We start from the raw sequence: 26,868 nt of genomic DNA, 5'->3' as shown, positions 1-26,868 counted from the left end.
TCAAACTCATAAGAGCACTTTTTATTTGAGGCAAAGAAAAGCCTAGCTGAAAGGATTACAGTTCCAAGCAATCAAAACCCCACTGTTAGAGGCACTATTCTGATTTTGTGAATTCAATTTAGAAAAGAGTATTTGGGTTGCATGTTCCCCAGATCCCCAGACTAGAAGGGCAAAGGAAAACTGAAGAGACTTCTACTAATCTACTGATTCTGCTCTTTGGACCCGACACCAAGCTGGCCGAGCCCTCGCGGGTTTGTCTAGAAGTTGCTGACCCACCACTGAGGGACACGGGCCAAATTACGCTACACACAAGAAGAGTGAGGTGGGAGACGGCGGGTCACCTGGGCAAGGGCAGGCGCCCGCAGCTTCAGAACGCCTTCAGAACTCCTCGTGGAAGGGGTAATCCCTGTGGGAGGCACAGCTGTCAGGAGGAAACAGGAACACATTAGCCTTTCCTGGCTGAGACTGCTACCGTAACCAATTTCAAATAGAAATGATGTCTTGAGTGTTGTACATTAATGCGTATACATGGAATCTAGAAAAACGGAACTGATGAACCTGGTAGAACATGGATTTGTGGGTACAGCGGAGGAAAGTGAGGGTGGAACGAACGGAGAAAGTAGCACTGACATATATATATATACTATCATGTGTATAACAAAAAGTCAGTAGGAAGTTGCTAAATAATACAGGGAGCCCAGCCTGGCGCTCTGTGATGACCTGGAGAGGTGGGGTTGGGGGAGGGCAGGGAGCCTCGAGGGAAGGGATATATATATACACACAAAACTATGACTGATTCTTACTGGTGTACTGCACAAACCAACACAAAATTGTAAAACGATTTTCCACCAATTAAAAAACAAAGCAGACTCACAGATACACAGAACACACATAACACAGCAAGTGCTTGGAACACAGGGGGCAAGAGGCCACTGTCATCTCCAGAAGTCTCCCAGGGCCAGTGGGAGCTGAAGAGAACAACTAAAGATTTGCTATAGGAAACACAGGGAGAGGGGACAGGCTGGACGTTGAGCTGGGGGTGGAAAGATACAAGAGTTGTTTGCCAAGGTTCACAGTCTTATGGCCTGTGTTGGAGGTATATAGTGTTGGAAAGCCTGGCTGGGAGGAGTGTGAAAGGCCTCAGGGTGAACCCTGCTTGGGGAAAACAGCTCTTTCCTAATCCATTACACATCAGTGGCCTCCAGCAGCTGCCCTGCCACATGCTGTGTCAGCAGCTGGAAGGAGAAAGGAAACTGAATGATGAGCGGTTCTCAAAGGAGAACAAGGATGGAACCTGGTGACTGATTCACTTCTCTTGTCTCTCTCCTTTGCCCACTAGATCAAACAAGACTTTAATGTCTAAAGGGTCAGTGCCATTAACACATACAGGGACCTCAGAGAGGGCCAGTGGTAAACTCGCCTGTGGCCACAGCGTGGCAGGCGCACGCTCACAGGCGAGAGTTGTTAATCAAGAAGCAAACCTGGGGACACCTGCCGGAGGAGTAGGGGGACCACCAGGGGTGCCAGCTAGGAGCTGGAGGGAGAGAAAGGGCTGGAAAGACAGCTAGCACCCGGGCTGGCCTGAGGGAACGCTCAAACTCTGCTTAGGATGGTAACTACCAGAGGGGACAGAGAAGAACGGTGAGGTCGGACAATACAAACAGGGACAGGGCAAGTTCCTAGTCTCCATGTAAAATGGGGAGAGTCTCCTTGAAAGCAGGAAATGTGTTTTAAACTTTCCTGAGTTAATGTAGTGGAACGAAAAGGAAAAAGAAAATAAAACCAAACCCTACTTCCTTGTCATCTCCTTCCAAACTACAAATCAGAGGGAATACAAGGAACCAGCTCATGTCTACTGGAGGCGTCTAGTGGCTCCAGTGTCAGAGCTGGGGTGCTGGTGGGCCCTGAGCACACAGTCTTCCGACCAAAACCCTCTCATGAGTCCTTATGGATAAAGAGTCACGGGGAAATTCTTCCAGGAAGGTGGGGCAGGAGCCACCTGGAATCATCTGGTTTCATATGAGCCACTTAATTTTGAAAAGGAAAAGTTAATATATCTAGATGGGTGGGACAGGGTAGGAGGGAGGGGATCTATATAGACATAGCTGATTTACTTCCTTGTACAGCAGAAACTAATGTAATATTATGAAGCAACTATACCCCAGCTTAAAAAAAAAAAAAAAGGAGCTGTTTGGCCCCCAGGTTACTGCAGGTTAGGCCAACAGTGCACAGGGTGAGGAGAGACTAGGGCAGGGCGCCGGGCATTTCCCCGGAGCTGAGTGCAGCTCAGCTGACATGCTGTAAATGCTCCCTGCTGCACACGGAGAAGGCCAGGTAACATGAACAAGCCAAAGCTGCTGCATGAGCAGGACCTGGGTGGTAAGGCCTCTGGCAGTTATTCTTTCGTCTGCATCCCTCCAGGGGCTCTCCCGGCACTCACCTCACCAAGGCACAGGCCCTCCAGTCCCTGTTGTAGCTCAGCAAGGTGTTCATATCCTCCTTGTCCAGTTCAAAGTCAAAGACCTAAAAAGAAAACAAAACAGAAACCACAATCCGGTAAAGCTCTGTAAATAGCTATCCAACACAGGTAAGGGCTTCCCTGGTGACTCAGTGGCAAAGAATCTGCCTGCCCATGCAGGAGACTCAGGTTCGATCCCTGGGTCGGAAAGATCCCCGGGAGAAGGAAATGGCAACCCACTCCAGTATTCTTGCTTGGAGAATCCCATGGACAAAGGAGCCTGGGGGGCTACAGACCATGGGGTCGCAAAACAGTCAGACATGACTTAGCATCAACAAAATCCAACACAGAATATGAAAGCATATGATCAGCTCCAGGCAGGACCACTGGTGAGATGTTGCCTGCTATGCAGAGGAGCAGGAAGGTAGACTAAACTCAGAGAAAGTTTATTACATGGCCACTCAGAATGCACATGTTTTGTCTGGGTATGATACGAACGATGAAAACAGACCTTTACCTTCCAGATCCTCCAGGCAAAATGATACTTCTTTTTTTTCCTATTTAGTTCACTTCAAAACCTCTGCCCAGGGAATTCCCTGGCAGGCCAGTGGTTAAGACTCTGTGCTTCCACTGCAGGGGGCGAGGGTTTGATCCCTAGTCAGGAAGCTAAGATCCCACATGCCATGTGGCCTGGAAGCTTAAAAATGAGGGAGGGGGATGTATGTACACCTATGACTGATGTGTGGCAGAGACCAACACAATATTGTAAAGCAAGTATCCTCCAACTGGGCTTCCCTGATGGCTCAGATGGTAAAGAATCTGCTTGCAGTGTGGGAGACCAAGTATCGATCCCTGGGTCGGGAAGATCCCCTGGAGAAGGGCGTGGCTACCCACTCCAGTATTCTTGCCTGGAAAATCCTATGGACAGAGGAATGTAGGAGGCTACTGTTCATTGGGTCGCAAAGGGTCAGAAAGGGTCGGACACGGCTGAGCAACTAACACATCCTCCAATTAAAAGTAAATAGGTTTGAAAAATAACAAAAGTGGGTCTTTAAAAAAAATTTTTAATGAAAATTTTTCCAACGCTTTGAAAAAATAAAACAGGAAACAAAAAAATCCATCTCTAGCAGAATATGTGGTTCTCATGCTGTTTTATCACTTTATCTATCTCCTCCACCCTGCCCAGGCCCCAGGCGGACAGCAGCTGGTGTTACAGCCGCAGCCTCCGACCAGTGGAACAGGAGTGATCAGTCGCTCTCCCTGGAAACAGAGTCACAGGAACCAGGGCTTGGGTGAAGACTGAGAGCTGCTTGCCTCAGGGTGAGCAGAGGCTCAGGGGGCACTGGCACTGGGACCCTCCTGGTGAGCTCGTCTCCTGGCCCGGCCCCCGACACTGGTGTGGGAGGCAGGCAGGTGGGCAGGAGGGGCTGTGGAGTCAGAAGGCCTCCTCGGCTCTGGCAGGTGCCCAGAGGACCGCACAGGACACCTCACTGGAGCCCTGCAAGGTCTCTGCAGGCCACGGAGCTGTCAGCACGGCAGTGTTTCCTGAGTGCACCAGGTGCTGTGTGCATCTTGTTTCATCTTCGTGATAACCCTTGAAATAGGTTATCAATTTTACAGATGGGGAAACTGAGCCCTGATGCAAATCCGGGCAGCATCACTCAAGAGCAACATTTCTCAGGCAAATGACAAGTCCCAGCACAGGTGTGTGTGCGTACAACGAGGCCCAGGGCCCACCCTGGCACAGCACTGCCACCCACGAGGAACCAGTGTCCTGTGTCTACAGTGGGCTCCCTGTCTGAGCGGAGACGGCGGGGGGCCCACACTTGACCATCCAGAGGCCTGGTAAAAAGCTGGCCCCTCCTCCACCGAGGGGGCCCCGGGGCGACCAACCAGGGCTTACCTGGAAGTTCTCAGCAATGCGTTCAGGTGTCACTGACTTGGGGATCACGATCAGGTTCCTCTGTATGGGGAATCGGATCAGCACCTGTGCAAAGAGATGTCAAGGGCGTACGTCCATCAGGAGCTCTGCACTTTCCACTCGCCCAATCTGACCCCCAGCCTGGCCCACACCCTAAGAGAGAAACCCCAGAACTTCACAGTGAGGAGTCCAGCTCAGGGGTGATGCCTCACACCCTGCAAGGAGGAAGGGAGGCGCTCAGTCCCCCAGCCCAGCTCTCAGCCTCCGTGTCTCTCTGTATGTTACTCCCTGTCTAGGAGCTCCTGCTAGCCTTTGGGAGCACACAGCTGAGCCCTTCTGCAAGCAAAGATGGGCTTTCCCGAACAAGGGCGAGTGTGGACCCTCAAAGTAGCCTTCAGAGGTAGCGGGGCAGGTCTGATCATCCCCAGCCCCATATGGTCTTCTAACGGTCCTCTGTGCCCTTTCTACCACGCTTCAGGACCCAAGCCATACGTCTGGGGAGGGCTGACTGGGCTTGCTCCTCCAGGCTAACGGGAACCACCACAAATGCAGGAAGTTCTGGGAACAGTCACGAGAGCCTGGAAACGGCCGCACCTGGGCTGTGGTTTTATTGTACTTGTCTGCAATCGCTTTGATCCTGGGGTCCTCCAGTATGGAAGGGTCCTCCGGCTTGGCCCTGGAGATAGACAGCAAGATGGTCTGCGTGAGCGACCACCGTCACCACTGCTCAAGGCAGCCATGACCCTAATCCTAAGGCCCATTGACCTCAGAGGGCAGCCCACCAGTCTTCTCCTCAGAGCTCAGTTATAAACTCACAACCCTTTGAGGAAAAAAGGAGGCATCCTGCTACTAAAAATGCCAACCAGGAAACCCAACAGGAGGCTCCCAGGAGATCTGCTGATCACCTCGGAAGCACTCTCCTTGATGCTGAATTTCCTTTTTCAGCCATTTCTAATCTCTGCGAACAGATAAGAGAACATGACCCCATGGAGACTCACCAGGGCCTGTCAGGAGAGCCGAGGGGACTATAGGCAGTCACCACAATGCCTTTGGAGTTGCAGTACTGGATTAACTTCTCCTGAGTGAGGTATGGGTGGCACTCGATCTGCAGATACACACAGGAGGGTTGATGCTGCCCATGGGCACGGGCCACACCGGAAGTCCTCCCTGGCTAAGACCCCTCCCTCCAGACAGAAAGTTATGGGCAACCCACGTCCCATCTCCTGGCTGGGTGGTGACAACTCTTGCTTCCCAGCTAGTGTTCTTGACATTAAGGATCCTAGTCTTGTTACCATGGCCATGGGCCTCGAGGTTTTTTTCTGGCTTTGGCCATTTATCAACTGTGACATGTCTGAGGATGTCAATGTCTGCACACAGCTCGTCTCAAGACTCTGAGTCATCACAAGCCAGGCTCAAAACCCTTTCTCTCCTGCAAGTTTCAATCAGATGTGGCACCGTCTTTTCTGAGCCATAACTCAGGGTGTTATCCACACCAGGTGGTGTGGATAACAAGGAAGTGCTAGCATCAGAGTGTCACAAAACAGTCTCCCATGCACACCAGCTCCCCTGCTGACATTACCTGGTTAACCGCCGGCTTGTATTTTAAGCCAGGTTTGTTTAAGATCTTCTCCACTTGGAGATGGTTGAAGTTGGAGACTCCAATAGCTTTCACCAGCCCTTCGTCCACCAGCTCTTCCATGGCCTAGAAACCAAAGAGGGTCTGCTTGCTGCTGACATGTGCCCAGAAGGACAAGGACCAGAAGCACCTTTTGTACCAGCCAGCTTAACAGGTCATGCCCTTATTATTCAGTGCCAGCAAGTCAGATCTTTGGGAAGACAAGAGGCATCAAGACAAAAGCCAGGATGGCTTTAATGAGGCAGGAAGAGCCACAGCAGTGACAGAATAACAATCATGGTGAAAGAAATGGTGGAGCAGATCATTCACGCCTGGTCCCTTACGAGGAGGCCGGGGAGCCAGCAAGAAAGGGGAGGCCAAGCCAGGGGCCGCCTTACCGTCCAGGTATCCACGAAATCTTTCTCACTGGGAATCACGTTGCCGTCCTCATCCAATGGGAAGAAGTCCTTCCCAGGCTGCAGTAACAATCAAAAACAATCACAGACCTGCAGAGATCTGCTGGGGCAGACGCACTGTGGAAAGCAAAGTTCTAAAACAATTACTCTAAGCTGTAACAGCTGTCTGTTTGCAGAGGATAATCAAGGGCAAATTCATATCATTGGGAAAAAGAAATAGCAGACAGCTCCTGAAGCCTCTAGACCCCTTTTCTATCAGATGGGTGGGCACTGACCATTGTGTGGAGATGGACAATTCTTGGTCAGTGAGATGAAGCCTGCCATGGATGGGGGTGTGTGGATAGCAGGGGACCCAGGGCCCATGTTCTGGTTAGACCCAAGCCTACAAAACCACCACCTCGCTGAGCCTTGCCAGCTTATTGTGAAAAAAACAAAGGATGTAAGTCAGGCCCAGATACACCACAGTGCAATAAAATAAGAGCTTCAGGGTAAAACCCACATGCTTTCACACTGGTTGATGAAGCAGAAAACTGAGCCTGTGGCTAGAATGGAGGCTAAGGATGGAATAACTCTAGAGTTCTTTTGTGTCAAGAGGTAGGTTGCCGAGGTTTATCAAGCTTCCACAGGATGTCATGTGTATGGAATACGGGAAAACGCATGCATTAAATGCAGGGTGCAGGCGTGTGTATATATATGTGTGTGTATGTATGTGTGTGTGTGTATATATATGTGTGTGCGTGTGTATATGTGTGCGTGTGTGTATGTGTGTGTGTGTGTGTATATATGTGTGTGCGTGTGTATATATGTGTGTGTGTGTGTATGTGAAGGTGCCTGAAGTGGTGGGGAGTGGTGGCAGCTGATGACGCTGCCTTATGGGCAGGAGTGTCACCTCAGCTGTGTTCACTGTTGCAAAGGTTGAAATTACCCAATTACCAAATAACAAAGAGTGGTGCTCCTCCAACTCTGAAACGTGCACGTGAGCCACCCTTGGTTTGGGTCAGAGGGCTGGGTGGGGCCCGAGGCGGACTTCTAACAAGCTCCAAGGCGAGGCCACTGCTGCTGGTCTAGGGACCGCACCTCAAGTGCAGCGGCAGGGACACACACAGAGGGTCTACCCGCTCGCGACCTGCTAACAGCAGAGGGCGATGCCACTGGAGACCGCTGAGCCCCTACCTTGAAGCCTGTGGGCCAGTGGATGAGGTAGAGGTCCAGGTAGTCCAGCTTCAGGTCGCTGAGCGTCTTCTGGCAGGCACCTTTCACCAGGTCCTTGTCGTGATACGTGCACCACAGCTGAAGCCGGGGAGGGAACACGTCTTAGCCCGCAGGCCGGAAGCCAGATGGCTCGGGGACAGGGGACTCGCTTTCCGCACCCACAACCCACAGACTTCACCGTGATGCTGTCAACGGTGGGGACAGAGATTCTATTGCACACGTGAATCCTACCTTCCCAAAGGAAGGGAGGATAATCAGGTCAAGAAACCCTTTCAGGAGGACCAAACTGAAGGCACAAAATGGAATGGGCAGGTTGGCAAGCCAGCCCCAGGCCCTGAACATAGTTCCCACCAGGCTGGTCTTCGTGGGGCCAGCCTCACCCTCCCACCCGGTATCTCTTGGATACCACCAAGAGAGCTCGATCTGCAGAGGGGAACCAAGTCCTGTCCTCCGAGATAACCCTCTGGAAAGGGGATGCTAACCCATAGCCTCAGCCTCATCAGCAAGGGGCTCCAGCCAATGGGTCCCAGTGGAATGACCAACCAACAGACAGGCGAGCCCTGGAGCCCACATGGCCTTGGGTGTGGCCTTGAGTCAACACCTTTGCCCAGGAAGAACCGCCTGCTGGGTGATAACCCTAGCCATGTTCAGAGACCCCAGAGTGTGGTCTTGGCCCCTAAACGGATGCTGCCCTAGATGAACATGGACGAGAACCCTCCCTTAGGCTCCCCGGCAGGGTGGGGTACCTTGCTGACGATGAAGAGGTCCTCACGCTTCACCACTTTCTCCTGCAGCTTTGCCTGGAGGGCCAAACCCACCTCGTTCTCATTCTGGTACACGTGGGCACAGTCAATGTGACGGTACCCAAGGTCGATTGCCACCTTCACAGCCTCTGTCACTTTGCCTGGAGGGGACTGAAAGAAACAGGAAATGGAAGACAAGGGGATAAGACCAAAAATGAAACAAAACACAGTCTGCACAGAAGCCAGGAGGAAGGGAACCCAGGCTTCTCAGCGGCTCTTGTTCCTTCAAGGCCCCCGCAAAGCCAGGCCACCCGAGGTGAGATGCCACAGTGCTTCACTTTAGGAAAATCTGACCACCCTTTACTAGCAGCACAGATCACCTTAACTAGATGGGCCAAAGCCCCTCGCTTCCTTGTTTGTTCAGCATCTGTTGATTAACAAATCACTGTGGTGGTAGAGAAGACTCTTGAGAGTCCCTTGGACTGCAAGGAGATCCAACCAGTCCATCCTAAAGGAAATCAGTCCTGAATATTCATTGGAAGGACTGATGCTAAAGCTGAAGCTCCAATACTTTGACCACCTGATGCAAAGAACTGACTCACTGGAAAAGATCCTGATGCTGGTAAAGATTGAAGGCGGGAGGAGAAGGGGACAACAGAGGATGAAATGCTTGGATGGCATCACCAACTTGATGGACATGAGTTTAAGCAAGCTCTGGGAGTTGGTGATGGACAGGAAAGCCTGGAGTGCTGCAGTCCATGGAGTCGTAAAGAGTCGGACATGACTGAGCGACTAAAGTGAACTGTATAAACAAAAGCCCCCACTATCTCAATCTATTAGGTTCCTAAGATAATGAGGGAAACCACTGCTTTCAAACAACTCAAAATACTTCAAAATCACTGTTAAATATTCATTCCAATTACTGTTTGGTTCACGAGTTTCGTCAATGAATGCCTATGACTTATTTTATCCTTTTACAAGTGGATTCTGGTATTGGTCATCACTTGTTTTTATGCAGTTTGGGGAGTACCAAAGTCAAAAATGACTGCTGCAGGTTCAAAGGCTTGTGCTCAAATCTCACTGTGCAGGAATCTGCTTTAAGAGGTGGAGGCGGGAGGTGGCCGCTCAAAGGCACTTAGCGGACAGAAAGGAGTTGACAGGAGGGGGAAATGGGATTCATGGAAGACCACCATATGGTTTGTGGTCAGAGCTGCATAAAGACTGAACGCTGCCCCTGCTTGGACCATGTGCGCATCTGGGTGAGCAGGAAGGCACAGAAGCACCCCGCCATCCAGCACCCAGCCTGACTGCGCACACACCATCCGCACGACACTCCTGTTTGGACCAGAGAGGTGGAAAACAAACACATGCATGGGACTGTTGGGTGAATAGGGCGCGTTCCTCCGGAGAGCTGGGGTAGAAAAGAATGAGCAGGGAACTCCCCGGGGGCCATGAGCAGCTGCAGACATCTGCTGTTTTGATATCAGCTGTTGCGAACAGAGGAAGGCGGAGGAATGCAAGACCGAGCCATGAGCTCGCTCGCCACCATGGAGGGAGCAGGGTGGGCAGACAGGCAATGCTGACCTCGGGTGTGACATCAGACATCTTCAGACGACTTGGCCATCGCCTAGGTCCCCGAAGGACCCAAGCTGTTCCTGCAGTCTTCCCCGCCCTTCACGGTGAGAAGAACAGGGCAGGGAACCTCAGCATAGCCAGAAATGCCACAGCGTCCCTGGGGCCCCCTGTCGCTGATGAGAGCAGGGCACACCCCTTCCCAGGAGAGAGAGCCAGGTGGAATGTGGAGACCCAGGAAGGGGACTCCAGCATGCCATCAACTTTCTTCAGGCTTGAAGGTACCCTGGCTGGACTTTCTCTGTGGGGCCCTGTACTGTGCTGGCCTAGCAGCTCACTGCCCTCAACCCCGGGCAGAGGGCAGGCACCTTTCCGAGGCCTGGCCACGCACTGCATCTGCCACAGTGACTGGTACAGGGCCCGAGATGTAATCCCAGCAGGCCCACAAGATTCCACCTTTGGACTTCAGCTGGCACTCTCAGGACACGGTTTCATTCTGCTGGCGACTCTGTGCGGGGAGCACGTGTGCCAGGAGGTGCTAGACGGAAGTGGGGTTTGAGGGGCAGATGAAGAGTGGAGGAGAGATAGCTCCTGGTCACGTGCTTCATAGCCCTGGATCTGGTACTCCTGACATCCTCTAAGTCAGTGACTCCCCACCCCCAACACATTTTCTTTCCTGCTTAAGATTAAATTGGTTATTTGGTTCCTTGGGACCAAAAGGGTGCCGAGTAGGATAATCAAGGCTGCTGAACAATTGACCCAAAACTGGGAAAAAAAAAAAAGTTCTTATGATGCTTGTGTAGATGAGCCAAGGACAGAAATGACCTACAAGAGGTCACCAAGAAGCTGTGGCTCCCTGACCCTTGCCCGGACAGAGAAGACTGATTAGTTGGGAAGCATGTGCTGAGAAGCTGAGTCCAAACTGCTTTCAAAGGACAATGAGGAGCAGAAGCAAGGACTGTTGGGCATTTACAAATTCAATACGTACAAGCTGTGGCAATCCATAAGAGGACTACAGCAAACGGATACTACATGCTGGCTTCCCCTCTCCAGAGACACCTTCGCAGTAATGGGAGGGAAGGCTGTGTGGGGCCTCCAGCCCTGTGTGCAGTGGGGACAACGGCTCTCACCTGTGCTGGGCAGGCCAGGGCCAGCCCGGGGACAGGCATGAGGTTACTAGAAGGCTTGTGCCAGGGCAGGTCCTATCACAAATGGAACCTGACCCACGTGGTGTGCAGCGCACAATGGCTCGGAGAGAAAATAACAACAGCTCCCACTTATTATGGATCAGTCTTCACTAGTTTTTAGTATATCACTGAATTGCATCTCCACCACAACCCTGGTTATCTGTGATCTCTGGATTAGGGAACGAAGGTGTGGAGTTTACGAAACTGGCCCGTGATTAAGCAGTGAGAAAGAGATGTCGGGGTTTGAACCCTGGCACCAGGACCTGAGGGCCAGCCTTGGCTCAGAGGTCTGTCCTTGGAGGAAGGGAGACACTGGTCAGGGAGAGGACAAGTCACCCGGGCTTGGAAAACCATCCTCTGAGATGAAAATGTACTGGAATCCACAAACTACGTTCAGTACTAATTACCCAGAACCCTCCCCCGAAGGAGGCTAAACTAACTTTCCTCATCACTAATGAAGCAGCCACTTTAAGATCTGGTGGCGGTGGGGGGGAAGGCTCAATAAACTTGGGAATGCCAACACATGATGACACCATCTTCTCACCCCCTGGCCACACTGAAAACTGCAAACACAAGTCAGGGGTCCAGACTGAGACTTTGAAAAGAGGATAAGTCATGAAAATATGTTTCTATACATCTAACAGGAAATCCACAGAAAACCAGTAGAGGAAACACCCAAGTTATAAGTAACCAAATTATACAAATCATATAGGCGAAATCATGTTTGAAACTCACTTCTGCCACCAATCTGTCCTGTGACTTGGGCACATCTGCCCATGCCCATCCCCTCAGAACTTAGAGCTCTGAGCTTGAGCAGCAACTGGACAACATTCTAGCTGATGGTACCAAGTGACATCGCTGACACGTCTCTACCCGAGACCCCCCAGTCAGTTCCACAAACTGGGCCTATTTCCTTTTCATGTAACACACCAGGCCAGGCAGTCCCAATTCGAATAATTACTATCCGTGTCTCTCTCTCTCCTCTCCTCTTAAAACCCAATCATCTTCCGCTCTGCATGGAGCTCGTGCTGCTAATTACCTTAATATCCTTCCCTCTGTTCCCTCTGCAAGTCAGAAACAAACAAACAAACAACAAAAATACTCCAGCTCCAAACTTGGAGAAGGGAATGGCAATCCATTCCAGTATTCTTGCCTGGAGAATTCCATGGACAAAGGAACCTGGCAGGCTACAAAGTCCATCTAAAACAGTATCTCAGACATTGACTCCTTTGTAGTTTTAACATGCAGATGTCTGGAAAGAGAGGACTGTGTTCTTTCTGACTTTTTTAAAATATTTTCTTCAGTTAGCAGGTATCACTTTTGTAATGAAGAGGGGGGATAGGAATAAAGGAAATTTTACTTTGAGGGGAAAAAAACCTGGGTAAGAAGTTTAACAGTGTGCCAATGATAAACTTGGATCAAAAAATAGGTAACCATAACTTCTGATGTAAACTGATAAAGAAACAGGGCATCAACCTCTAAGGCCTTGAAAAGTAACACATCGGAAAAACGTTGTCACTGAAAAGCATTGTTTAACCTCTTCTGATTAAACCAGCTTCACTTCAGAGAAGCTCAACCTACATTAAAAAAAAACTAACCTTACTTTTTATCGGTTTTGTTCAAAATATTAGTGATGTCATGATATGATTTTCTGCTTCTCATTGTATATAAAGCATTTCAACTACATGTATGCTAAACAGACATTTGTGACCTAATTTCTCAAAATGTATTCCAACTTCCAGTTAATTTATTTAGAATCTTCTGGAAAAGAAATTTGCAAACTTTTTCTGTTAAGTGGCCAGACAGAAAATATTTTAGGCCTTGTGGGCCAAACAGTCTCATCACACCTGTTCAACTCTGCTGCTGCAAAAACAATATGTAAAGGAGTGAGATGTGTTCTAATAAAACTTTGCTTATAAAAATGTGCTGCGGTTTACTAACTCCTGGGGGTTGCTGGAAAAGCACACAAAGTAATGGGCATTAGGCAACAGTCCCTGTCTTGATTTGTCCTATTTACAAATAACATTCTCGTTTGCAATTCAGCACCTTAATAACCAAAAGGTGAGACTTCCTTGAGATTCAGTGGTTAAGACTCTGCTCTTCCAATAAAGGGGCACTGGTTCGATCCCTGGTCAGGGAACTAAGATCCCACATGTCATGTGATACAGCCCAAAAGCAGACAAACAGAAACCCTCCCAAAACAAAACAAAATAAAGGTATCCTGATATTGAACGTAAAGATATTCTGGAGACTGAAAGGGTTTATACCCTGCTCCAGTTTAATCAATGGACAATAAGGTCCGGGGAAACCTGAGCAAGCTGGGCCAGCTTGCCTGCCCTGTGCTTACACATGATGCCCGTATCCATCGATTTTGTACCAAGAAGTCTTCAAGTCTGCCACACTCATAAGACTCCAATAGAATACGCATCTGGGAGAATCCAGAGAATGACAAAGTCTTTCACCTCAACAGAGGTGTTTTTATTGCTTGGTGCAGATAAGCCAACCTCATTTGGCTCATGTTCAATTACGCCCAAATCTACAGTTTAATAATGTAAAACATAATTTCATATGATAAAGAGCAGACTGCCGAAGAAGGATCTTTTTCATTGCCTTATCACATGAAAACAGTCCATTTTGGCTATTTTTTTTACACCAAAGCTCACAACCAGGTCTGGCCACAAACACAAACCAACAAGAAAACTGAGATTAACTTTCTCTCCAGCTGTCCTAAATTACACCACTGTCTCCACTTGGTTGTAATGGGGGTGGCCCAGGGCTGGCCCTGCGCAGGCAGGACTTATTTAAGTATCTTTGCTCTTGAAGAGCTGCAGGTGGAGGCCTGCAGGGAGATGAAGCAGGTGAACAGAAAGACAAGCTACTGGTTTAGCTCCGACTTTTCTAGCCCAGGATCCCAGGCCGGCAAGAGCTTGGCCTGAGTTCTTTCTCAGCATTTTCTCCTAAAGGAAGTGTTCATCAACCTCAAAGAGGCAAAAACCGGTGTGTTGGGGGCAAAAACAAAAACACTTAGCTTATAAAATGTTCTGTGGCCTGTCAGAGGGTCACAGGACACACACAGATGTACTGTCTATCTGTGATGTTGAATTTTCATTGGGTGGGGGACATTTAGGGGGAAGTGTCTCAAAGGCTCGTGGGTGTGGGCAGAAGACGATGGAAAAGCAGCGGAGAAAACTGTCCTCTACTCCTAGGCTTGGAGTATGTAGGTAAGTTACAATGGCCATTTACCATCAAAAAGTTTCCAGCTAGTTCCACACATTTATCAGCAACAGGACACTGGTCAGCATCAGAAGTAATCTGTTTTAGCCGCTTCCTGGGAATACAATACCCGTGGCTTATTTATTGTCCACTGGGGAAGGCAAGCCTGCCAAGGGGAAATGGCCTCTAAGCCACATGGGCTTGGAGGCATAGGTGTTCTTCCAGTGGACTGAAACCGTCACCTCCAAGGAGAGGAAGGGGGAGTCTGAGGACCTTCAAAGTAACTGACTGGAGACTCCCAGAGCCCTGCCAAGGGTCCGAAGGATACAACAGAGCCACCATGATACGGAAGATGCATGGGAACCAAGAACTGCCCTCACTCCCAGGGCTTCCCCCAGTTCTCACAAAGATAAGCAAATGGTATTTGGGTCACCCCATTTTTGTCCGGCATCTGTGAAAATATATATTTTACACATACAGGGGAAAGGTATCAAACACTATTCATATACTTCTCCTTATAAAGAAGGAACTCTACTCCAAGCCCATACTTAAACCATTTATCTCCCTGTCACCTCCCCTACCATGCCTCTACAAGGTTCCAAACAACTTCAACTCCTCACCCACTGCCCCACATCTGAAATTATCTTACTTCTTCATATTAATTCAACATGTTATCCTCAGGATACCTACCATTTCCAGGCTCTGTGAGCAGTTCTGTAAATAGTTTGTGACCAAGTCAGTCGCTACCCTTACACTCAACGAACTTACTGGAGTGAATGATCTAAACACACCAATTTATAGAGCTATCTTAACTAAATATACATCCTTGGGAGTAGGTTTTAAGAGCTCAAGCAAATGATAAAGCCCTAGTTTTAAATCAACTTTTACTCCTTATTTAACCCGAGAGTACTGATTTTGAAACAATGGACCTAAGGTCCCAGTTTTTGAAACCACAAACTTATAAGGCTCAGAGAGGTGGTGGTTTTGTTCCAGAGACACGTGTCTGTCTGTGTGCTGCCTCAGAAATTGTAATTTGCCACTGCCAAGAAAGTGTCTGTTCACATCCATTCCAAGAGAATAACCTGCGACAGACCGAATTTTACTTGGTACAATGGTCATAATTCAATTACACCCTTAGAGCCACCACTGGATTTTTGGAAGGAAACACAAGGCACATATAACTGATTCCTTTGTCCAAGAAATACTTTTCCTGGGAGGCAACTCCAGGACAGTGAACGTTTACAAGATTTCAGCTGCTGATTTTAGGGTACAGATAAATACCATCTTCTGTCTCTTTCAGACCATTTCAAGGTGCCTTTAATCTCTATAGTCTTTTCTTTCCTTAGTGTGCAAATGGCTAATGCCCAGTCCTATATTTAAAATTCCTGGAAAACCCGAATCATAGCCGTGGAATGTAATGTACAAAATACCCCAAGCTAACTTATAAGCGGTTTAAAATTTGGGGGTTTTGCTTCGGCTTCCGTAACATCACTCGGTGCTCCCCAACTGTCAGATACTCAAGACTACCATTTTTACTCGTAACCTTTTCCTGGGGACGCTGTGAAGAGGTTCCAGAGGTGCCGAGGTTTCAGGAGGCAGTTTTAACTACCGATGCCAGCCCTCAGTTTTGCATGGGCGGGAACCTCCCCTCACCACCCGCACCCGCGCAGATTCCTTCGTCCAGCACAGGACACTCCGAGGGGCACGCCGGCCTCCGGGAGTTCAGCGACCAGCGCGTTTGGAGACAGTGTAAATAAAAAGGTCCTAGGCACACTCATGCCGCCGAATTCAATTACCTGCAGACTCCAGGCTTACCTTGGGATCCTTATTCCTGAGGGAGCAAAGCCGGAAACGGTTAAGGATCAACTATTGCGAAGAAAGAAGACGCGGGGGCCCGCAGGTGCGGTTAGGCAGGGACGCCGGCGCCCCACGCCCCACGCCTCTTTTTTGCTCCATCTCTGGGAACGCCCCTCCTAGACCTTCATCCACCGAGCCACAGCGACGGAGACATGGGAAAATTTCCCTTCGATCGGCGCCCCCTAGTTGCCTTTCCAGCTGAGATCGGATTCCAGCGGATCGCATGCATGAGGAGTTATGGGGTCGGCCACCCGCGAGCCGTTCTCAAGCACCCCTTCCCCACCCCACCGTAAGTCCCCCGGCCCGAGACCGAGGCGAGCGCCCCGCCCGCTTCAGCGCCCGGGCTCCCGAACCTCAGGCCCAGATCCTGCCGGTACCCGACCAGCCCAAGCGTGACTCCCTCGAGGCCTGGTGTTCTCCGCGGGGGGCACTGCTCAGGGTCACTCTCGGTCTCTTCCCGCCCCAGGCCGCGCCGAGCACTTAAGCGAGCCCCGGAGCACGGTCGCCAGAGTACTTACCTTCCAGGTGCCCAGCCCCAAGATGGGCATCTTGGCGCCGGTGTAGAGCACGATGTGGTTGGCCATGACTGCTTGAGCTCTGCTGACCGGTATCAGAGAACCGTGCCGAGGAGGCTCAGCGCGGTTCTTTAAATAGCGGGTGAGGCAGGCCGAAGGGGCGGGTATGATGGGTGTCTGGCTCGGCAAGCGCAGCTTCTGATTGGCCGCCCCGGCATTCAGGATGCCGCACGTCTGTTAGCCCGGGGGGCTCTGCGAGGACGTGCCTCCTGCTAGGTCCTAGCGTCTCCGGATTCCTTTTGAGTAGGCGGTTTACCCATGCCCCCACGCCCCGCAGCGAGCTCCGCCAGCAGCTGTGGCGCGTGGAAACGCGAATGCGTTAGCAAAAGTAACAGAATTCCCATAAATAATAGCCTGGGAAGGAGTTTTGGTTTTTCTCTCTCCTTTTTTTTTTTTTGAGAGCGCAAAAGGATAAGTTTATTGTTCAAGCCTATTAGCATGGTTTTTTGGGAATTTGACCAAAGCCAGGACTTTAATTTGTAGGAACACACTGGTGAGATGGTTGGCTGGCATCACCGACTCAATGGACATGAGTTTGAGTAAACTCCAGGAGTTGGCGATGGACAGGGAGGCCTGGCGTGCTGCAGTCCATGGGTCGCCAAGAGTCAGACACGACTGAACTACTGAACTGAACTGACTACTACTTCTGGAGTTTAGCGCCCTTTGCTCTTAGTAAGGTGCACCCCAGAGAAATGGTTTGTATCTTGTTGCAGAACATCAGCTTGAGATTTAGGTGAGCCTGAGTGAACTCCGGGAGTCGGTGATGGACAGGGAGGCCTGCCGTGCTGTGATTCATGGGGTCGTAAAGACTCGGACACGACTGAGCAACTGAACTGAACTGAACTGAGCCTGTAGAAGGAGGTAGCAACCCACTCCAGTCTTCTTGCCTGGAGAATCCCAGGGACGGAGGAGCCTGGTGGGCTGCCGTCTATGGGGTCACACAGAGTCAGACACGACTGAAGTGATTTAGCAGCAGCAGCAGCAGCAGCCTGTATGTAGCCTCCTAGGGCTATCTTCACACTCCGCCTTAGATGTAAGCTGTTTGTACATAATGTAATTCAGCAACCCTTTCTCCTAAAGCCAGCCTCTCTTGAGGTTAGGAGTCCCTGATGAGCTTAATCTAAAACACGCAGAGGACATTGAATCTTTAGAAAGTAAGGCTCTATGGAAGCAGCACATTTCATACACAGTAACTTAGCAAAGCTCTCTAGATGAATAAGACAGAAACCCACAAAAGAAAAGATAACTTTAATATTGTAGCTTCAAGTATGCCAAATTAGGAGGAGTTAGATGAATTGGGCTTCCCAGGTGGCGCTAGTGGTAAAGAACTTTCCGGCAAAGCAGGAGACAAAAAAGATGTGGGTTCAGTCCCTGAGTGGGAAAGATCCCCTGGAGGAGGTCATGGCAACCCACTGCAATATTCTTGCCTGGAGAATCCCATGGACAGAGGAGCCTAGTAGGCTATATAGTCCATAGGGTCGCAAAGAGTTGGACATGACTGAAGGGACTTAGCAGCAGCAGGTAATGAGTTAATCAATCCTAATTGGCAGTCCTAACACATTCTTTCCCAGGATAACCAAAGGAAAGTTGCTGAAAGAGTTTTGTGGACAATTTTAGTTTCTTTTAAACAACCCCTTTCCATTATACCATACTCTACCTCAACCTTGCTCTTTCTGCTCTATCTCCCTTTAATATTTCCCCTAATTATGTGAGATCGGGAACTACATTTGCCTGGGGATGACTCAGAACCCAGACCTTTCTGAATTCCATTCTGGTAATTTTCCTTTCAGTGCCTTTTAAAAAGTGCCCTGCCCCACCACCCCCACCCCCACCCCCAGGAAAAAAATGTGTACAAAACAGACTGGGCCAGAGATTTTTCCATTTACTTTTACAGAAACTGTTGTGGGTAGGCAAATTCTGATACTATTTGTCCCCCAATAATAGCAATTTCATTTGAGCCCTACAGCTAGGAACCTGGTTTGTGATAAAATAGCAGTAGTCATACCACTCTTCATGCATGACTCTGTTGGCAAGAGGCTGCTGTCCTAAGGGCTAGTCTCATAGAGAAATTATACACCTGGAGTGAGCAGGTTGGTATACACAGAAGGGTCATCTGCTAGGGACATACATTCAATATGAATGGCTTGTTGTGGTTACTTTGATGATTGAGTTTAACAGTTGACTGCATGAAGGCATAACTGGCTAAAAATGGAGTACTCTGACTGGGCTAACACATGTAAAAAGTCAGACCTGTGGATCTTCTATAGCAATGGCTGTACTATAGTGGGGACATACTGTTGTCATAATCACTTTACTGCTCTGTTACGTCTGTAATCTTTGTAAAATGCTGTGGTGCACATATCAAAATTATGTTTTAAAAAAACCGTCAATGGAATTCTTCTAAGAAACCTTCTAGTAATCCCTAGCAAGAGCAATAAGAACTTTAAAGGACTCTAAACCAATAATCCTGTCATGAGAACCAGTAATCTCATTCTGAGGGAATAATTTAGAAGGAAAACACGCATACCTGCACACAGACACCTCGCTATAAGTGTAGGGCTGGGACTGGGCAAGTGAGGCACTTAGGTGAAAAATTGCAGCCTGAATGTGGATACTTCCTTAATTTTTATACCCTTGGCATTTCACTTGAATCACCCTAGTCCACACACACACATGTATGTTTGAAAAACAGTTCTATACACACAATGGAAAACTATAAATGTCCAACAACAGCAAGAGACACGGTGTAGCTTAAGGGAAGACAGGGGTTTCCTGGTAGCTCAGTGGTAAAGAATCCACCTTGCAATGCAGTGACACTGGTTCAGGGCCTGGTCTGGGAAGATTCCACATGCCTCGGAGCAATTAAGCCCTAACGTGTGCGCCACAACTGCTGAGCCTGTGCTCTGGAGTTGGAGAGCCGCAAATGCTGAGCCTGAGAGCCGCAGCTACGGAAGCCCACACACCCAGAGCCTGTGCTCTGCACCAAGAGAAGCCACTGCAATGAGAAGCCCATGCGTGGCAACAAAGAGTAGCCCCTGCTGTCTGCAACTAGAGAAAGCCCACGTGCAGCAACGAAGACCCACCACAGCCAAACAATAAAATTAACAAATCTTTAGAATGAAGACAATCTAGATATAGAGAAAAATATATACGAAATAACCCTAATGTTACCACAGAAAACAAAGTCATAGATAGGACATGGTTACAAACATGAAAAAAATAATGTGACATATGGATAAAATTAGGAAGAAGCCGAAAGTAAGGGTAATACTGTTTGTCAGATTATTTAATTAGTAAACATTTTTTTTATGCAATTAAAAGAATTTCCTATTAACTCTCCAATTTCTGTAGGATAAAACTGAAACTCTTTAGCTTGGCATTCAAGGTCCTGTGAAATCTGGTATAACTCTGTAAATATATGAGAAACTACCAAATTGTACACTTAAAATGGTGAATGTTATGGCATGTGAATTATATCTACGTAAAGCTGTGATCATCAAGCACACGGAAGTTACATGCGACCTGTCTGCACAGGTTAGTTGAGGTGAATGGAGGCAGTGGGCTCTAGTCACACAATCCCTCAAGGACCCAGGCTAGAGCTTCCACCACCTCATTCACAGATTGCCCCAACCCAAGTCTTCAGGGTTTGCCTCAGGAGAGTCAAAGAGCACCGAACAATCACAAATGAGCGATGAATTGTTTAGGCCTGGAAGTGGCACACGTCCCTTCCATCTACAATCTTGGCCAGACCTAGTTGCAAGGTCCTATTTGTCTTCACTGAGATGGGCAAGCGTCATCTTCTCGTGTGCAGAGGAGAACAGAATACAGTAGAATACAGTGATAAACAAAGTGTATTCCACGAGGACAAATAACTATTGAGCCCATATCATGTCTCAGGCACTGCTTCAGTCACTTTGTGAGTGCATACTTGTGTGCTAAGTCGCTTCAGTCGTGTCTGACTCTTTGTGACCCTATGAACTGCAGCCCGCCAGGCTCCTCTGTCCATGGGATTCACCAGGCCAGGGTACTAAAGTGGGTTGCCATGCCCTCCCCCAGGGGCTCTTCCCGACCCAGGGTTCATACATTATATGCAGGTGCTGCTGCTGACAGGAATAATATAATAGCTCATTTCTGTGCCTGGCACTATTCTACAAACATTGTATGCATTAAATCATTTAATCTTCACAACTATCTTCGCAGTGGATTTTACACATGAGGAAACTGAGGCATAGAGAAGGGGGGAAATATTGCTAAGGTCTCATAGCAAGTTGAGGGCTTCACAGGTGGTACTAGTGGTAAAGAATCTGCCTGCCAGTGCAGGAGACACTAGAGACAAGGGTTTGGTCCCTGGGTCTGGAAGATCCCCTGGAGGAGGAAACGGCAACCCATTCCAATATTCCTGCCTGAAAATTCCCATGGACAGAGAGGCCTGAAGGGCTTCAGTCCACGGACTCACAAAGAGTCTGGCATGACTAAGCATGAACGTGTAATAAGTGGCATGGTCAAGATTTAAACCCAAAGAGTTTGACTATAGCACCTGAACTCTTCACTGATACACAGGTGGCTTTCAAGTCATTTTACTGTGACTCACAGTAAGGAATAGATTGCATTTGTTGACTGAAAAAAAAAATGTACAACCTAAAAGTTGAGAATTATGTTTTATTTGGCAGACTTCCTAAGGATTTATGCCTGAGAGTCAGCCTCTTAGATTGCCCTGAGGGACTGCTCCTAAGGAAGAAGCTAGCATACTAGGAGTTTTTGCAACAAAGATCAGATGGAGAGATCAGTAAAAGACTACTGTTAATTAAAGGAAAGCAGGTATCTCAAGCTAAGGAATTTAGCGATTTTCTTTGTATGGGAAGATGCAAGGCTCCGGCTCATTGAAATCATTCCTTTGATATGCACCTCAGCTATCTTTGGTCAGTATCCTGGTTTTTTTCCATCCTGAATCCCTTCAAGGTACACCGTTGAGGGGTGGCTGCAGGGGCTGATGGCTTGCTGGCCACAAATTCTTTTTTTTTTTTATCGATATGGCAGGTGAAAAAGCTGGCATATGTGTATATATAACAGAAACAAAAGACCTACAAAAAATTTCGTCCTTATTATGTGTGGCATACTCTGATAGTGCATATTGTTTTATTTTTCTAGTATTGATTGCAACCATGATTCACTCCCAGTTCCGTGATGAATGATTTTGTGATCCACTCTTGGGTCATGGTCTCCAGTTTGGAAAACTCTGCCCTCCATCCACACCGTGGCCTCACCACGACTCCTCATTTCAGGTAGCAGGAGAACTGTGATAACCAGACTCTGAACACCTGACCAGAGCAGCACCCAGAGAAATCCACAGTGTGCGCATCCCCAACAGGCCAGCAAAGGTGTCTTTTATCCTTCGGTACCCTTGGAGGAGCAATCATCATTTTGGAATGAGAACACCTGAGACTGGCCCTCTAGAAATGGGAAGCAAGGAAAGGCAAAAGAGAAAGTGTGGAGGTCACAGGAAAAAGACAGAGACTTCAGCCCATGTCAGGGAATGGGCTGGACGTAAGAGACTCAGGGAACTTGTCTGATGGAGGGCTCCTGTCAATACTTAATTGTGTTTGTTTGCAAATGAGGTTTAGATGGTAAACAACATTGGAAGAACTGTCACTATTAATCTTCCTCATAGATATTGCAGGATAGCAAAAAAAAAGAGAGAGAGACAAACATCATGTCACCCTTAGCACAGTTCAATAAATTCTTGTGAATAGTAATATCCATGTGAGAAGTGAAGGTGTTAGTTGCTCACTTGTGTCCAACTCTTGGCGACCCCAGGGACTGTAGCCCACCAGGCTCCTCTGTCCATGGAATTTCCCAGGCAAGAATACTGGAGTTTGTAGCCATTCCCTTCTCCAGGGGATCTTCTCCCCAACCCAGGGATCGAGCCCAGGTCTCCTGTACGGCAGGCAAATTCGTTACCATCTGAGCCACCAGGAAAGCCCAGTAATATCCATGGGTGCCTCCTGTGTATCAGGTGCTTCAAATTCATTTTCTGATTTGATCCGTATGGCCTCCTGGCCAAGACAACTGACTATATTCCTTTCTCATTTGGGGCATCAAAGAAACTTGAGGTTTGGTAATATTAATTTTGCAAGACCAACAAGTTAGTAAGTGGCCTTCTTTTAAAATTTTGATATTTTTGTTCATCATGGATTTTTTTGGCATTAATATAGATTTTTAAAAATATTGCATTAAAATATAATCTATCTCGGTTACTAAAATTTTTGGTGCTCTCCTCCCCTTAAATTCTGTGTAGAGGCAAATTTCCCCCTCACCTCACATTGCCTAAGAGCATCCAAATAGGAAGGAACCAACTCCCAGAGGTGGGGTTACTGGCACAGAGCATTCATTATCCTCCCCGTGAGCATTCATGCTGTCTACACTCTTACAGTGCATGTGTGAGAGCACGTGAGGGCCTGTGCGGCCTTCAGCACAATTTCCCGTCCCTGCAGCTGTGACGCCACCCTTTTTCTTCGCCTCAAAAAGCCTAAGACAAAGGAGACGAGTGAGGGAAGCACTGTAAGAAATGCCTAAGACATTAAAGAATTCTTTATCCTGGGGTGTGGTGGCTCTGTGGCTGAGAACCTCTGCTGCCCAGGGCTTCTCTTTTCTGAGTGAGAGGACTCAGGATGCTTGTGGCAAAAGGAGAGACTTAACTCATACATCATTGCCAGCTGAGGGAATGAATGGGCCTCGTATGCAAATAAATGTCTCCTGCACTCGATTTAGGAATGGATTACTAGTGAGATTGACGGGTCTCCTGAGGTGGGGATGGAGGGTATCAGGTCAGTGATTCTACAGAATTGATAACACAGGTGTTGGTATCTTCAGGAAGCGTGTCATTCCCCATGAGCATGGATTTGGATGAGGTGATTGATAACTTCCTGGCTGCCTGCCCCTGTTTCATCCTCAGTGCATACTTTTGCTCAGAAAATCTTCTAGAAGAAAAGATTTCTGTGCACAGATAAAGCACATGCAGTATTAGCAAGTTTGGCATCTTTATGGGAGAGGTATATTCAGTCAAAACTTCATTCACTTATACTGTAGGTATTTACTGAATATTTACTGTCAACCCACTCCAGGATTCTTTGCCTGGGAAATCCCATGGATAGAGGAGCCTGGCAGGCTACAGTCCATGGATTAGCAGAGAGTTGGACACAACTGAGTGACTAACACTTTCACTTCACTTTCTATGCCAATAAGTTCTGTTTTAGGTTCTGTGATTACAAAGATAAACAGGACAGTCTCTGGTCATATGCAGCTTCCTCTCTAGCCTGGAAGAGATAGTAAACATACCTAAAAGCAAGCTAATGTAATATCCAGCTGCTGCTGCTAAGTCGCTTCAGTCGTGTCCAACTCTGCGCGACCCCATGGATGGCAGCCCACCAGGCCCCTCCGTCCACGGGATTTTCCAGGCAAGAGTACTGGAGTGGGTTGCCATTGCCTTCTCCAATATCCAGCTAGATAAGGATAAGCCATGTGATAAAAATAAAGGAGGTGATCAGGATAAAGAAGAGGGCTAGGTTGACAGTCTGGACAAGGAGGATGGAAAGTGAGGTGAGCCATGTGCATACTTAGAGAGACACATTCCAGCAGGTGAGAAGAAGCCTCCATGGACCTGAGAGTGGTTGAGTTGTTTTGTGTATATGAGGAGTGGCAGAGAAGCAAGGAAAGATGGTGACTCTTCTTATTTGCTGAAGAAGACACCCCAAATACCTAGGCAGCAGTAGGAGCTTATCATTTAATGACACTCCTGCTATGTCTTCTGTACCTTTGTTTTGATGGTTTCAAGATGCTATAATTTGTGCTTTCCTTTACTTTGGTGGGGGCTTCCCAGGTGGCGCTAGTGGTAAAGAACCCGCCTGCCAACATGGGTTCAATGCCTGGGTTGGGAAGATCCCCTGGAGGTGGGCACGGCAACCCACTCCAGTATTCTTGCCTGCAAAATCCCATGGACAGTGGAAGGCTATAGTCCATGGGTTGCAAAGAGTTGGACGTGACTAAAGCCACACACATGCACATTACTTGGGTGGGCTGTTCCAGAATGTGCCGACCACCAGACCCCTAAAAAATTTGTTGATGTGGCATGCGTCCTGAGTCTTGGTGGGGTTTATTTCCCACCCTCTGGAGGACATGCTTCATTCTAAGGTCTCCAATGTACTAACCATTTCTTGCTGGGACAGTCCAATTACTGTGCTGTGGTTGGTATAGTGAATCCATGTGGGATGTCCTGAGGTCCAGATATCTTTGGACTATGACAGAAGACAAAACAATTAACTTAATCCCGGGGAAAACCTGTAAATGCATACTATTGTCCGTTCTGTCTAAATGGAAAAAGCCTTTGATTCTCCTTATTGGTGGGAACAGAAAAACTCTTATTTGCCAGGTAAACATAAATGCAACAATTATTGCGATAGACCATGGAATCTAAGCTGGATAAAGAGGGAATCAAGGATGAAGGGATGTTGACTGTCTAGTGAAGGTGGAGGTGAGGGACAGAGAAATGAGATAAGATTAGTCAGTCAGAGGTCTTAATGGTGCCAAAGAATTGATGAAATATGAGTGTGAGAGCAAATAAATGGGATAAGAAGTATTGGTCAGGATTTGATGCTTAAATTTGAGATTTAATGGTAATAGGTTTATTGGTAAGTAACAGTTGGAGAAGGCAATGGCACCCCACTCCAGTACTCTTGCCTGGAAAATCCCATGGATGGAGGAGCCTGGTGGGCTGCAGTCCATGGGGTCTCGAAGAGTCGGACACGACTGAGCAACTTCTCTTTCACTTTTCACTTTCATGCATTGGAGAAGGAAATGGCAACCCACTCCACTGTTCTTGCCTGGAGAATCCCAGGGACGGGGGAGCCTGGTGGGCTGCCGTCTATGGGGTCGCACAGAGTCGGACATGACTGAAGCAACTTAGCAGCAACGGTAAAGAAGGGGAAATTTCATAACAATTGAAGGCGGTCAACTAACTGAGATATTAGAATTATGTGGATATTGAAGATTACCTAGAATAGTTACAGAAGCCCTAGAGAAATGTGGAAAAGTGACCCTGAGGTCAGTAGAAGGGATCATGGAGCTTACAATTTGATGCCATGTGCTGCACAGTATATGAGATGTTGAGAGAGGAAAAGAACTAAAAGCTGCAATATGCCAGGAGTGTATTTTCAATTTTAGGCTCAGTGGAATGAAGATTGGCAGAGGAAAAACGGCCCCCTCTTAAGAGAGCTCCGGGAGTTTGTGATGGACAGGGAAACCCCGGCCTGCAGCAGTCCATGAGTTCGCAAAGAATCGGAGGCGACTGAGCGACTGAACTGAACTGAACTGAACTGAAATTATCCCCACTGAACTGAACTGAACTGAAATTCTCCCCACTCCACACCGTCCCACCTCTTTCAAACTGCCTCAACCTCCAGGGCCAAGATCAGGGTGAGCTCAGGGAGGCATTCGCCTCAGGCTCGACGTTTCTCGCAGCGCCAAAAAAAAAAAAAAAAAAAACCTCAGTAATCACGATGCATACCATTTTAACACTTGAAAAAAAAAAAAAAAAAGGAATAAATTCATTAACCAAATGGATATGATGATTTCATAGACAGATCACAAGGTTGAAAGAGTTAGAATGACGGGTAGGGAGTGCCTGGGGGTGGGGGAGGGCCCCACATTTCATTGTAATTTTTGAGGACTCTGCGAAAATCCTGAAAGAACTCTTGTCTGCTGCTGCAGGCATCATCAGTTTCATCAGAATCAGGGCTTTGAATGCCTGTTTGAATCACAAGATTTTGTTGAGAAATGGGAACACAGTCCCAAGAAACTCACGGACTTTGCAGAGGCAGCACATGCTGAAACTTGAGGCAGTTTTTTTTTTCTTTTGTTAAAAGAAAAGGAAATCCCATTGTCAACACAATTCACCAAGCTTCCACATTTATGAGAGTGAATGAGTTATAAATCTTTGTACATGTTAAAATGTTATTTCTGAGAAAGAAGTACATTTTTAATGCAATAAAAAACCATTATATATGTACAATTAGGAGAATATATTTTTGTGTGCATCTTTTCAGGG

General features: G+C 48.0%; 1 protein-coding gene and 1 long non-coding RNA gene across 3 annotated transcripts; one reads left to right on the top strand and one right to left on the bottom strand.

Annotated features, from left to right (window-relative positions):
- On the bottom strand, positions 1-16,855 carry LOC113891189 (aldose reductase). Of its 2 annotated transcripts, none has more exons than XM_027538957.1 (10): positions 16,713-16,855; positions 8,369-8,536; positions 7,584-7,700; positions 6,393-6,470; positions 5,959-6,081; positions 5,378-5,484; positions 4,974-5,055; positions 4,362-4,445; positions 2,441-2,523; positions 1-421 (listed from the first exon to the last, which is right to left on the bottom strand). In XM_027538957.1, exons 1-10 carry the CDS (start codon positions 16,776-16,778, stop codon positions 379-381), a joined length of 951 nt encoding a protein of 316 aa, XP_027394758.1. In that variant the 5' UTR covers positions 16,779-16,855; the 3' UTR covers positions 1-378. The 2 variants fall into 2 exon arrangements, with proteins under 2 accessions (XP_027394758.1, XP_027394759.1); XM_027538958.1 differs by lacking the exon at positions 16,713-16,855 and adding an exon at positions 16,153-16,235.
- Positions 16,282-26,835, top strand: LOC113891190. Its single transcript, XR_003510686.1, has 2 exons — positions 16,282-16,483; positions 25,986-26,835. It is a non-coding gene; the product is annotated as an uncharacterized LOC113891190 (long non-coding RNA).
- The last annotated feature ends 33 nt before the right edge of the window (positions 26,836-26,868 follow it).

This window comes from Bos indicus x Bos taurus, chromosome 4, assembly GCF_003369695.1.
Source record: "Bos indicus x Bos taurus breed Angus x Brahman F1 hybrid chromosome 4, Bos_hybrid_MaternalHap_v2.0, whole genome shotgun sequence".
In the NCBI taxonomy this organism is placed as follows: domain Eukaryota; kingdom Metazoa; phylum Chordata; class Mammalia; order Artiodactyla; family Bovidae; genus Bos; species Bos indicus x Bos taurus.
Note: the sequence above shows the minus strand (reverse complement) of the source record. Positions and strands in the feature narration are given on the sequence as shown.

What these genes read in the sequence shown, in the direction of transcription:
- LOC113891189 (XM_027538957.1), bottom strand. Translation starts at nt 16,778, where the DNA reads ATGGCCAACCACATCGTGCTCTACACCGGCGCCAAGATGCCCATCTTG. An exon ending in ATTTCGTGGATACCTGGACG is followed by an intron (nt 6,082 to 6,392) that starts GTAAGGCGGCCC and finishes TTTGGTTTCTAG; the next exon opens with GCCATGGAAGAGCTGGTGGA. An exon ending in AGGGCCTGTGCCTTGGTGAG is followed by an intron (nt 422 to 2,440) that starts GTGAGTGCCGGG and finishes TCCTCCTGACAG; the next exon opens with CTGTGCCTCCCACAGGGATT.